At 38.9% G+C, this 12,984-nt stretch overlaps 1 protein-coding gene across 7 annotated transcripts in view; it reads left to right on the top strand.

The window, feature by feature from the left end:
* USP32 (ubiquitin specific peptidase 32) overlaps nt 1-12,984 on the top strand; it is a 74,211-nt gene that overhangs the window by 45,068 nt on the left and 16,159 nt on the right. For 4 of the 7 annotated variants that reach the window (XM_062617104.1, XM_062617109.1, XM_062617106.1 and 1 more), the window contains 8 exons: nt 703-786; nt 3,175-3,236; nt 3,355-3,457; nt 5,222-5,414; nt 6,567-6,736; nt 7,429-7,569; nt 9,954-10,113; nt 12,805-12,959. In XM_062617104.1, the coding sequence (XP_062473088.1) occupies nt 703-786; nt 3,175-3,236; nt 3,355-3,457; nt 5,222-5,414; nt 6,567-6,736; nt 7,429-7,569; nt 9,954-10,113; nt 12,805-12,959 (1,068 nt within the window). The remainder of the gene's footprint in view (nt 1-702; nt 787-3,174; nt 3,237-3,354; nt 3,458-5,221; nt 5,415-6,566; nt 6,737-7,428; nt 7,570-9,953; nt 10,114-12,804; nt 12,960-12,984) is intronic. The other 3 variants (XM_062617110.1, XM_062617105.1, XM_062617107.1) reach the window with 3 other exon arrangements.

Here is a 12,984-nt window from a genome sequence, read left to right as displayed (position 1 = left end):
AAGAGGCAGAGTAACTGCCACTGCTGTAAAAGTGGCTCTGAATGATAGTACAATATAAGAAATTCAGATTGATCCTATCACTGAACTGATGAAAATCAGAAGTTCCGCTGACATTGGTCAGTGTTATGCTACTGTAACTTTGCAAGTGGTTAAGAATTAATAGGACTCGTGTTGTAAGGTAAGGTCATAAGGACTTGATAATCCAAAATAGTTTTTCCCAAGCCATAAAGTAAGATGGGGTTCTGAATGGATGCAAATATCTCTACGTGCAGAGGTTATTTGGACTATCAGAGTCCTAGCTTGTCTTAATCTTGTCAGGGCAATCACGTTGTAGGACACAAAACCAGTCACATACTGCTGCTAGTGGTTTTGTGGTTTGAGAAAATATGACGACTGCAGTAGAGCATGAATACTAACTCTGAAAAGTGGAGAGGAGGAGCAGAGGTTACATGCTGCGCACAGTTCATCCTCTGGACTCTCAAAGCTTTTTGGTTCTCTCTGTTACAGGTTGCCTACGTTATGCTAAAACTGCATTTTTTTTCTTTGATTGCATCAAATTTTGTTAGCAGAGTGGTAGATGCTACTTTTTATCAACTCACTGGCTTTTGCCTGTTATGACACATTTAATGAGGAGTGTGATAGAAATAGATTAATGGTTTGATGGTTTTTCCTTCCCATTTCCTTCTCCTGCCTTTATCTAAGCTTGGACACCTCACTCTGGAGGACTACCAGATATGGAGTGTGAAGAGTGCACTTGCCAATGAATTTCTAAATCTGCTTTTTCAGGTATGTTTAGAGTCAATTTAAACTCGAAAATTATGGCAAATAATTCATGAGCTTTATGTGTGGCCACAAAGTGCAGTGGCAGCATTTGTGTCACCATGCTTACTGTTTCGTCTCTTGCAGTAAGTCATGTGGGTTTGCAATTGTGCATTACCTTGACAGAATGATTCTCTACTTGATTATTATTCTTTTTAGTGTATGGAGATGCCTAATTTGTTAAAGTGAACATAGGCTACTGTTTATGCAGTGAAATTTCAAGTGTATCAGCAGTTACGTTTGCCATTAGAAAAAGGCTGTTCTTGACCAGTTCTTGCAAATCTTTGCTGAGAAAGGGACACAAGACATGAGAAAAGGTATTGCTGACTCTTTGCAACCACTTTCCCTTTATGTTTTCTGTTAAGGCCTTCTAAGAAACCTTTCATTGTTTTCTTAATGAAGCAGTCCTTGAAAGCTGTGATATCATATCAGTATTGTGTTGCCAAAGCTGAGGATTGTGTACTGAGTTTGGTTTTAATTGAGCTTGAATTGGATTTTCATAATTTATTCATGTTTTAGCACTGGCTCACTTTGTGCAGAAAACACACCCCTAAGAGTATTTTCATTCCCTGCAGTTTGTTCCTTACCCGTTTGCTGTTGATATTGATACTTTAAGTAATAATACTCCGAATGGAGCCTTGAAGATTTGCCCCGATTTAGCATTCACCTCCAGCCCATATGACAGTCTCGCCTCTTCCCAGGAATATCAGGGAAGACCAGTGGGCTCTGTTCTCATCTTACCAGTGAAGCTTAAATGGTTACAGGGTCAAATTGTAGCAGAAACATATTTCATCAGAGAGAAGCTGTGTGGCTTTTACAGTAAGTATTGTTGCACACAACTCATTCTCCTGGTTATGGCCCCAGATTGCTTTGTATACTGTATTTCGAACTATACTTTTCCAAGAACTTCAGGGCAGCTGAGGGAGAGTATTCTGAGGCCATCAACACCATCACAGCTGAAAAGAACAAAATCAGAAAGTTCTGCAGATTCTTTCTATCTCTGATTGCATCAGGTTTTGCTTACATTGCAGCCTTCTCAAGAAGGGCTGTCTTTATTTTTGGACTGTCTAGCATTAAATATCCTATCATAAGTTTATATTCATGAACTAACAAATATCTGAGCATGACTGAAATAGAAATAATGAACACTTCATGATAATCATAATTAAAAGAAATATATTAAGTGTAGCATCTTTTGATAAACTTTATCCTATGAGGCACCCCCATCTCATGCTGCAGGCTCCATAACACACTCACACAGGGGACAGAGTCTGCCATTGATTTGTCTGGGCATCTATTTAAGCTGTCATGAGCTTGTGTGTCTCATCTGCAGACAGAAAAGCTGAGTAGTCTGAGTGGAGCGCCCTGGAAAGCTTGTCAACAAATTGGTTTGTTTGCAGCAGGGTTAGTTTAGAGGAAGAATCTGATACTGGCACAGTGCTCCATGAGTTTAAAAAGAAAACACTGGAACCAGCTGTGTTGTGTGTGCTGGAAAATCTGTTGCTTCCCAGCAGCGAATGGCCTTTGTTGTACTCAGAATGTGAAATGGTCTCTCACACTGTAGTATAAATTTAAATAAGATACCTCACCAGTCATTAGAAATCTCCAGCTGAGACGCAAATTGATACCCTCCAAAGAGACATAAGGAAAAGACTATAAATCGTGTTATGAGCAGCAACCAATTTGAGAACTGTCTCGCAGACGAGACAGCTGACCCTCCTCCTGCAATGGGAAACAAAGGCTCCTGCAGAGTCTGCTCCTCTCTGCTCAGCGCTCCCGGACGCATGCCCTGTGGCAGAGAGCTGCTGGGAGAGCCCAGCAGAGATGTACTCACTGCAGCAAGGCCGGGGTGGTTTTCCTAGGAAGAGAGGAGTAAAATATTAGCCATCTGGGGCTGCTGTCTTGTCCTTGGGATAAAATCCCACTTTCCATTTTGCTTTTTTTTTTAACCTTTCACTTAGCTTCTTCCAACCACTTGCATTCCTCCCTTTCCTCATTCCCTCTCTCCAGTACATACAGACACCTTAACTTCTTGTATATCTGATCCGTGTCAGTTCCTGTGATCTTTTGTAGCATGCGCTTCAGCCCTTAAAGTCCTGAAAATTCACTTTCTGTTCACCTTAATTTGTCGTGGGGCATTTGTCATTCTTGGTATCTTCATCTTAACAGTGGGAGCAGGTTGTGAATCTCACAGTTCACAAAACTGCTTTTTTAGTGATTCGTTTGATTTTAGGTAGTCTTGCTACATCATTCAAAAGAATTTTCAGAAAAGTCCCATTAAAGCTGTTTTTTCATTTGCCCAATGCTTGTTTCATACTGGTTTGGTTCTTAATAACAATTACTTTCTTCTTCCAGGTGTGTCATATAGTTCTGGGGCTACGACCTGCCACTCCAGAGGAGGAAGGGCAGATTATTAGGTACATGTTTTGCTTAGAATTTTTAATGAGTTTCAGAATCACCTTTTAGTACTTTTCAAAAGGACTGCAATTTCCCTGTTCCAGCTGGTGCTTCATGTTGTTCCTTCTTTATGTGCAGGGGCTGGTTAGAAAGAGAAAGCAGGTATGGCCTTCAACCAGGGCACAACTGGTTTCTTATTGCAATGCCATGGTGGCACCAGTGGAAAGAATATGTCAAATATGTAAGTATAATAATAATAATAGTGTACTGAATAAGTGGTTTCTTTGAACCTGTGAATGTGTGGATGGAAAAAACAGCGTGGAGCAAATGACTGCTTAACCAATAATGCTTGAAATTAAGCATCTTCTGTCTGTTAGTGGCAAAGAATTGTTTTACTGAATCACTGCCACGTGGTGAGATTTTCGCTGTGATTTTATTAACCTGTCATCTCTTTTTGTGCTTGCCTTCATCATTCCTGCATGTCAAAATATTGTTTGATTAAAAACATACTCTTACGATAGTACTTCCCTTGAGTTATTGGATCCATTTGATAATAAAGCTGTCTGTATTGGTTCTGACTTCGCTTGGGCCACAGATACACACTTGTGCATTTTCTGGACAAACAGAGGGAATTGACATATTTGGTTTATAGGCAATGATGAAAAGTAGCCCAGGACCTGGTGGTGATCAGGGGGGTCCTACTAAAACCTTGTAGGCACAGAGTGCTCTTTAAATACTCTCCAACTTAAACTTTCAAGTTAAAGCATCACTCTGATTTTTTTACAAAAGAAATGTATTTAATAAATTTAGTAACAGTTGAGGTGGAGATAAATATTCTTTGCAGGTTACACAAAAATAAACTGTTTCTCAGAAAAGTTTGATATAGTGATAATCATCAAAGTATTTGAGTTGTTTTATAAATACAAATAACTAAAAATAGTCAGAAAATGCAACGTATGCATTAAATAACAATGCAATTACAGTTGTTCTTTATGCTCAATGAATTGGACTAATGATGGCTTAAATGCCTGAAATAATAGATAAGATGATCCTTGTCATAGTGTAAGTACTCAGAGGTGCACAAGATCTCATACCGAATCCTTTGCATAATAGCACGATGCCATTAGTCATCCTGTCAGCCTCTCAGCAAAGAGAACACTTGGAATTTCCATGAAACTTTATAAGTGATTACTGTAATTCCAACATATATTTCAGTCTCGTTTTTATACTTTTAGCTGTACTGCACAGTTTGTCATTTGACAGAATATTATCTTTAGTGGTGGGGTAAATAGGGCACAACATAAGACAGGAAAAATCCCTTTTTCCAGTGATGTTCATTACATGGATTTTCTTTTTTCCTCTCTAAAGTTCAGTGAGGCTCCCTTTTTCTTCTGTTTTCTCATTTATTGCCATTTCATGTTGTGACTGATGCTGTAAATTGATTAAGATTCTTCTTGCATCTTGTCTGTACTGGTTAAGTTACACTTTCAGAGGGATGCAGGTCTTTTTCTCCCCCTTTATCTTGCCTCATTTTGAGCCAGATTGCCCTTGCAGTGCTGTTTCTCCAAAGGAAACAAGGGAACTTTGTTTCAAAACAAAGTTAGGGAGGACTGAATTGTTGCAGGTTTGAGGAAAGAATGTTTTTGTTGTTGTTGTGCTGGTGTTCTCATTTAACCATATGAAATTCAACAAGGACAAATCTTCATGTATTTATAGACAGTAATTACAGCTGTCTAAAATGGTTGTCTTTTCATGGATTGAGATAGAGGAAATAATTCTGGTATTTTGCAATTTTTATATTCTACGGAAGAGTTGATTCCACTGGTTTAACCATTTTGGCTGTTTGCTTCTGCACATGTAGAATTTTACTTTGTTTTTCCTATAAAGCTCATTTGGGATATGCAGGAGTGGTCATGCAGGCTGTGAATTTTGGTGCTTGGTTTGGCTGATGCTTAAATGTCTTTGATACTGGCTTATCATTTTTCTACTTGCCTACCAATTTTAGGATGCAAACCCTGTTGTGATAGAGCCTTCATCTGTCTTGAGTGGAGGTAAGAATTCACTCATAGCTGCTGCTGCCAATGCTTCAGAACAGGGAGAAGACAAAATGGGAGGTCTTAATTACTTCAGTGCAACAGAAGAAAAGTGTTCAGATAATATTTCTACTGCATCAGAAGCCTCAGAGACTACTAGCAGCAGTAAGCATAACATCTTATTTCCTTGGAGGTTTAATGTAGAGCAGGTTTTGAGAAAACTACATACTGCATGGATTCCTCCAGGTGAACATCACAGTTTAGATTGCAGAAGTGGCTTATGCATGGACATTGGTGAATTACAGGGTTTTTCAGTCTGTGGTGGATAAGAAACAGCCTTGTTTAAACAGCAATTCGTCTGTTACCTTATGATTAGTTTCCAGAATTGTTTCAAGATTTACAGGTTTTTGTCCTAGCATTTATTTTCTGAGTGGACCTTTTTGTCCCCTCTTCACATAAAGTTGTTTCTAGGTCATACCCAACTGGCATTGTGGTGTCTTGCAATGAGATGACCTCAGGTAATAGAGGAAAGAAGCAGGAAAAAAAGTTAGGAAAAGCACCCTTAGAGTTTAACAGGATGTGATCCAAATGTGTGTGCAGATATTAGGAGCCATCTTTGTGAAAGAAGAGATTTTAGTGATAATTTTCAGTCAGTTCTTGTGAGAATTTGAGATTTATCTTTATGAGGCAGCTGAATGTCCATTTTAAGTAGATAGATTACTGTGGCTGTTTCTGGTGTGGGAGCGAGGGGAGATGGACAAAGGGCAGGAAGGGAGACAAGGTTTAGGTTAAAGGTTCTTTTTTCTTCTGTTTAGTGTTCTGCGTCATAACCAAAGGAGATTCTGTGAGATAAAAACATTTGCCTTTTCCAGGAGAAAAACTAAAAATAAGTTGTTATTGCATGCATATATATATATATATATATATATGTGTGTATATATATATATATTTGGTTATGATGTAAGATTTTCAGGAGCTTGATACTCAAACATCCAGACAACAAGCAAATGCTAAACATTTACTCACACAAACCTAGTCAGGCTGTATCAAACCAATATTTGTGTAAGTATTTGCTTTGGTATTTGGATTTTGTACATCCACTTCTTTTCTGAGAGTAACAGCATATTTGTCACTGTAGTTTGGAAGAGTTGCATGTTTTACTGAAGTATGAAGGATAAAAGCTTCATCAACAACCTTCTTTAAAAACAAACAGAAAAGGGTACAAGTGTTTAACTCATTCCTTTATGGTTTATGGAATCATGAACTGAAATTGAGTTTTTTTTGGGTTTGTTTTTTTTCTCCTGTATTGCATTACAGATAATCTTCACCCTGGCACACCAGGGACTGATTTTGCTAGGCAGCATAATACTTCGGACAATAATAACCAGTGTTTCCTTGGAACCAATGGGAATAATTTGCTACAGCTTAATCCTCAGAAGCCAGGAGCGATTGATAACCAACCCCTAGTAACACAAGAACCAGTGAAGGTAAATGCATCGGAGTCATGTGAATATAGGAAAAATACCTTTTAGCATCCTTTCATCACAGCCTTTTATTTCTTTCTTGTTTTCAGCTAGCAGCCTAATTCTGAATTAACACTGCTTTGTCATGTAACAAAATTTGGGTTTCTTAATGTGTTTTACTTCTGAGGATACAAGAAAGTGCTTTGTAAGAAGAGAATCATTCAAAATGTTCTTAAATGAAACTCAAAAATTAAACACAACTTTCAGGATTTAAATATTTTAATAATCGAACACTTCAGTGCTTTCAATCCGAGTTTATTGCTGTTGCAAAAGCCCAAAATATAGGTAACAAAATAGTAAAGCAAAACTGACAGTTGTTCCAGTATTCATGCAAGCAGAATGTAAAACACAGACCAGCACCATCAGTGATGAGCAGGATTGCATTTCTGTGTGCAGTTGTCAGTGTAAGTGACACGAGAGAGAAACGTATTACAGGTTTTATACTGGGCAGCTTTTAGAGAAAGTAAATAGTGAAACCTGAGAGTTAATTATTGTTACATTTCTATACCAGCGTTCAGTGTGAAGAGCAGTTGCTAATTACTACTTAAAAGTTGTTTTAATAATTACAAAGTGCTGTGTGTTTGTGAACTAAAATCACTGTAGCTATGTACTGGTTTTTCCACTTAAGATGTGACAGCATCCCTTCTTGTTTCAAGGCTGCGTCATTAACAATGGAGGGTGGAAGACTAAAACGATCTCCACAATTGATTGAAGGAAAGGACTATGTAATGGTACCAGAACCAGTTTGGAGAGCACTTTACCATTGGTATGGAGCGAATCTGTCCTTGCCCAGGCCGGTAAGTTGTGAGTGTAGACACAGTTTACTTGCCATAACCATCAGGATAATGTAAACAGCCTGATGTGCCTGAGGTCTGCCAGTTGAATAAGGTAGTCTTTTATGGTCATCTCCTACATCATCCAAAATGGATAGTGTAAATGAAAAGCCTTGAAGAGCAAGCTGGGGAAAAGCAGTCTCAGAAATGGAGATGGATAGAAAGCTGTGGATGTGTACCACAATCCCCAGGAGATACTGCAGCAAGGCAGAAGTGGTGCTCAACTGATCATGATTACTAAAGCAGGCAAAAGTAAGCTTGAGATCAGATTAAAAGAGTTGGCATCAAAACACTCATCTTTAAAAGCTAAGGCCTGCAAAACCGCTGAAATGAAAAGTGGGACCCCTGCAGCATTGAAAATGCACCTCTTCTCTCTTAAATTTCATGAAGTGGGGGGGAAGGGAACAGTTGCTGTCCTTTGTGTGCAGTGTCATAGAAAGCACAATGAGTGAGATTTGGTGAAGATCTAAAAAGCAGAAAGCAATAGGTGATCCTAGTGACCAAAACCAGGCAAGAGTTATTCCTTGTCAGAAATGTTGTTCAGAAGCAACAATTGTTTGCAGGAAAGTTTAGTTAAAAAAAGAAAAAACCCTTGAACTGAAATTGCTTTTTGTGACTGACCCTGGTGTTTCCTATGTTCAAGCTGTAATATCTTTAATTAACAATTAATTTTAGGCACAGTGCAGAATGTATTGCAGATTGTAATGTTCAGATGTTAAAGTGCTGTATATGAAGTGGAATTGACCAAGTGGGCTCATAATCAGTCTGTGTTATCCCAGTGAGTTTCTTTTTTTCTTTTTTTTTTTGAGTGCAGTTAAAACAGTAACAAGATTTCTGATGGAGAAGCAGTAATTACACAGCAATAGCCAATGTTGAATCATACCATTTACTCAACTTATTGAGCTTTCTCTCTGTTTCTCTATGTGTAATATTGCAAAACTATTAACAGGTCATAATCATTTGGAGCTAAACCTGGCATGTCTTGAATTATTAATGTTGAATTTATCAAAGCCAGGCTGATCTTAGAGGCAGGAAAGATGAAGTAATTTGGTCTGTTCACTTGAAAACACTGGAAACTTCCTTCAGTTTCTGTTGAGGGTATTGATTCCATGTAGTGGTTGGTTTATTCTGTGTCAGGTAGCCTCTTACAGGAGCTACACTAAAAGAAAAAAGGAAGTGAAGGGATTTTTTGATGGTAACAGTGGAGATTAAGTGGTTGATGTTACAAATATTCAGTGTCACAAATGGGAGGGAATTAGCTGTGTGATTTTTGATGATTTGGTCTGTTAGCTGTAATACTGGCAATTATTTTACAGTGAAAAATCACTGGCTTCTGTTACCCTCCTCCCACATCTTCTCCATGGAAACAAACACCTTTCATGATCCAGAAAAGGGCATATCTCTTTATACAAGAACTGATGTGGTTTTTATGATGGGGTCATTTGGAAAAGAGAATTCTGTTCAGAATGATGAGAGGATTCGAGAATCCTGTCTGTAAAAGATTATAAGTAATGTATGTATAAACTGTAGCTTTTCAGTCCATAATTAAGGAATAGCTTGACATTTAGTTACTTGCAACCACATATACAGGCACTCACAGTCCCTGTCTCCCACCCCACAGTAGGGACTATTATGTTGCTTCTTTCCAGAAAATGTCACCCTTGTTGTTATTGGAACTGAAGCTTAATGCACTTCAGTGCATTATAGTGCTTCTCACAAGTGAAGCTGTTTTCTTCTGCTTCACATAGAGCAGAATTAAAACAAAAATAGGGAACATTACTGCTGTTTGTGGATGTCTGCATTTGGATGTAGACAGCAAAATCATCGTAGAAATGGTGACTGAAGAGTTTTTTCTGTCAATGTATAAAAATGGAGCAGAAGTAAGTTTCAGTCTGTTCTTACAAAATGAAGGTTTTAATTCAATGCTATCCTTAAAGTTCAGAACAAATGCCTTCAGCATGCGTGGTTTTTCAACAGTTGTGAAACTTTTATGTGGAAATACGCACTGAGTAGAATTAATGGGCTTCATTGTAGATTCCCATGTATTTGAGGAATTATAAAGCTGTGCTCTCTATGGTGTGGCACAGGAATCTGTGCTCCACTAAATAAGGTGTTTGCTTTGAAAAATCTGCAACTAATAAGTTTCAGTAAGTGCTTGGAATTGAGTAAATTGCTATTGCTGTGGGTATTTGCCTAAGACCCCATAAGAAGATCAGAAGATTTTTCATAATAATAAAACAGAGTTGATATTTTTAACCATCTGCTTTCATTGTTGTTTCCTGTTCCTGTTGGCATCTCCTACCCGTTTGAACAGCAGCCTCTAAACTGTGCTTTAAAATCTCTACTAGGTGATCAAAAACAGCAAAACAAATGTGCCTGAACTAGAGCTATTTCCTCGCTACCTGCTCTTCCTGAGACAGCAGCCTGCCACTCGAACGCAGCAGTCAAACATCTGGGTGAATATGGGTATGATGAGCCTGAGAATGTTTCCTCAGCATTTACCTAGAGGTAACTTAAGAATGCAGCAAGAATACAAGTGCGCAGTTTCTAAGAAAGCGAGACCCACAGCTGTAGAAGCTTGCTGCCACTGTGCTTGTGCACCAGCTAATCAACTGAAAGGCACAATCAGCATTTGGTAAAGATTTAAAGGCTTTCCTCCTATCTTCTCTTGAAAGGAAGAGGCATGAGGGAGCATTTTCAGGGAAGCGAGTTCAGTCGCCTAGTTACTGCAAATAGATGTGAGATGAAAGTGAGAAATGAGCACTGCATAAATGAACAGCTGAGAAGGGCAGGTCTGGTTAGTCCTGGTGGTAGTTAATTTTGTAGCCATAGGGTAGATGCAGCTGAGCATTGGGGTGGGTGGGTGTATCGGGTGTATAGTAAATCATAGCATATCGGGTTGGAAGGGACCTGAAGGATCTTCTGGTCCAGCCTTTCTTGGCAAAGCAGGGCCTAGACTAGATGTCCCAGCACCCTGTCCAGCTGAATCTTAAAAGTGTCCAGCACTGGAGAATCCACCACTTCCCAGAGAGATTGTTCCAAGGGCTGATTGTTCTCATTGTGAAAAATTTTCCTCTTGTGTCCAGTTGGAGTCTCCCCTGGAGTAACTTGTGCCCATTACCCCTCATCTTTTCCATGTGATTCCGTGTAAATGGGGAGTCTCCTTCTTTCTAGCTATGCTTTAAATACCGGAACATGGTGAAAAGGTTTCCCCTGAGCCTTCTTTTCTCTAGGCTGAACAAACCCGGTTCACTCAGCTTTTCCTCACATGGCTGCCCAGTCCTTGCATCATTGTGGCCCTTCTCTGGACCCTCTCCAGCCTGTCCATGTCTTTTTTATACAGCCAGGACCAAAACAGAACATGGTATTCCAGGTGTGGCCGGATGAGCCCTGTTCAGCCAGTGAGTTCTGAGTTACTTGGGCAGCCAGGCTTTAGTGCCCAAAACTACTTAATAACCTTTAGAAAGCAATTGAGTTAATGGAATGTGAAGCCTGCTATTGGATGAGGTTTTGAAAGACAGTTCAGAAGAAAGTGAAATACATGTGCCATAGTTGCCCTGATAATCACCAAAAAGATGGTACAATATAAGGGTAATCCTTAGATTGCAGCTTCACGTTTCAGCTGAAAAGTGTTGCAGGGTTTGTTGGCAGTTACCAGTTTGTTTGCACAGTTGCATACATGCCTTGCACAATAGGGTTGAAGAAATCCCTGACACTCACATGCATGTGCTTTTGGGTGCACACAGGTATTCATATGCATCCACAGTAACCCATGCCCAGAAATAGGCTCTCCTGACTAATTAAATCCTTTAGCCTTGCTAGTGTTAGCCTTTGTTTAAAAATCTCATGCAGATGCTCAATTCTTCACTGCTTTGGTAGAATCTAAAACATGATGTGTGGATGCAGCTGCCTGCTTAATCGAGTTCCGCTGCAGAAACTGCCTGCTACCCAAATTCATTTTTCCTTCTTGACCTAATAAAATGGAAACTGCTTTGTGTGGACATCCTAAAATGCCAAAATTCAAATAAAGAGAATCTTTCAATGTGCCAGATTTGATCTTGATTTGGAATAATTTTGCTCTGCACTAATTTATTTGTCCAATCAGTGATTAATCTTTTGGGGTTTCAGATATGCTTTCTTGCTGTAATCTTACAACTAATCCTCTGATACCTAATCTCAGAAAATGCTTTTTATGTTTTCTTTTTTAAAAAATGAATACTTTGCTTGGTATACTGAAGCAAAACTGATGCTTTGCTGCCTTTACTATAGTAGAGTTTTACTCTCTTGTCAAAGTGCATGGAATACTGCATCTTTTCATATGGTACTATTTATTTTATCTTAATCTCTTGACAGTGAAAGTAGAACACTCCCTTCTCTGGTTACTTAAGTAATGCAGTTGCCCAGTGAAGGTTGGCTGTATAATAAAAGCTTTTGATGAATATGTTACAGACTTGTCTCTGTGAGGAGTGGGGAACTTCCTAAGTTAAAACTAAGGAAGCTCAACAAATAAAGCATGTAAAGTTGGTCTCATCCCTTGTGCAAATCTTGTATTTAAAGATGAGCTCGTATTACACAAAAGAGCAGTAATCTTCACTGATGGAATTCATCAGTGTTGCAAACATGAGAGTGTTGAGCAGTTCTGGTGAAAATCCCAGCCATCGTCACAGAAAGAGTATGTGGAGAGGAATTTAGTTATTAAGAATACTTCTATTGTGGAAGTGCCAGGCTGATTTCATCTTCACAGCTCAGCATTCATCTCCGTAGCAGAGCTGAAGCAAAGTCATGCTGCTGCCAAGAATAGTCAGATTGTCTTTTTTGACATTTTTTATTTACAGTGTTCTCTCAAAAAGGAAATTCTCTTGAAATTTAATGCTTTGAAGAGAAAGAATAGTCCAGTCTTTTAAAACTTCTTTTAAGTTATTATTTCCTATGAGAACCTTAGGGGAGCAGGTTTTTAATGGGTTTTGGTATGAAGGGAAGTAAATTTTTCTGCTTTGTTATAGTAAGTTTGTTGTCTCAAAGGGTTAGTAACAAATAGCTTTCAATCTAACACGTTTTATCCATAAACAAAAGTAGTAGAACAGCATACCTAGCAATGCTTTTAGTATAGGTAGTGTATAAGTTGTCACTGATCTGATCTCAGCTGGCCTATGGGTGTATGTGTTACCTTTTCCCCTTTTCTTATGCTTGTGAATCCAGGGAACGTACCTTCACCAAATGCTCCTTTAAAGCGAGTGTTGGCTTACACCGGCTGCTTTAGTCGAATGCAAACGATTAAAGAGATACACGAATATCTCTCCCAGAGGTTACGAATAAAGGAAGAAGATATGCGCCTCTGGTTGTACAACAGTGAGGTAATGTCGGTCTGTTGTCCCTTTT

This window comes from Pezoporus occidentalis, unplaced genomic scaffold (assembly GCF_034315485.1).
Source record: "Pezoporus occidentalis ecotype Australia unplaced genomic scaffold, CSIRO_AGI_Poc_V1 ctg192, whole genome shotgun sequence".
Classification (NCBI taxonomy): Eukaryota; Metazoa; Chordata; class Aves; order Psittaciformes; family Psittacidae; genus Pezoporus; species Pezoporus occidentalis.
Note: the sequence above shows the minus strand (reverse complement) of the source record. Positions and strands in the feature narration are given on the sequence as shown.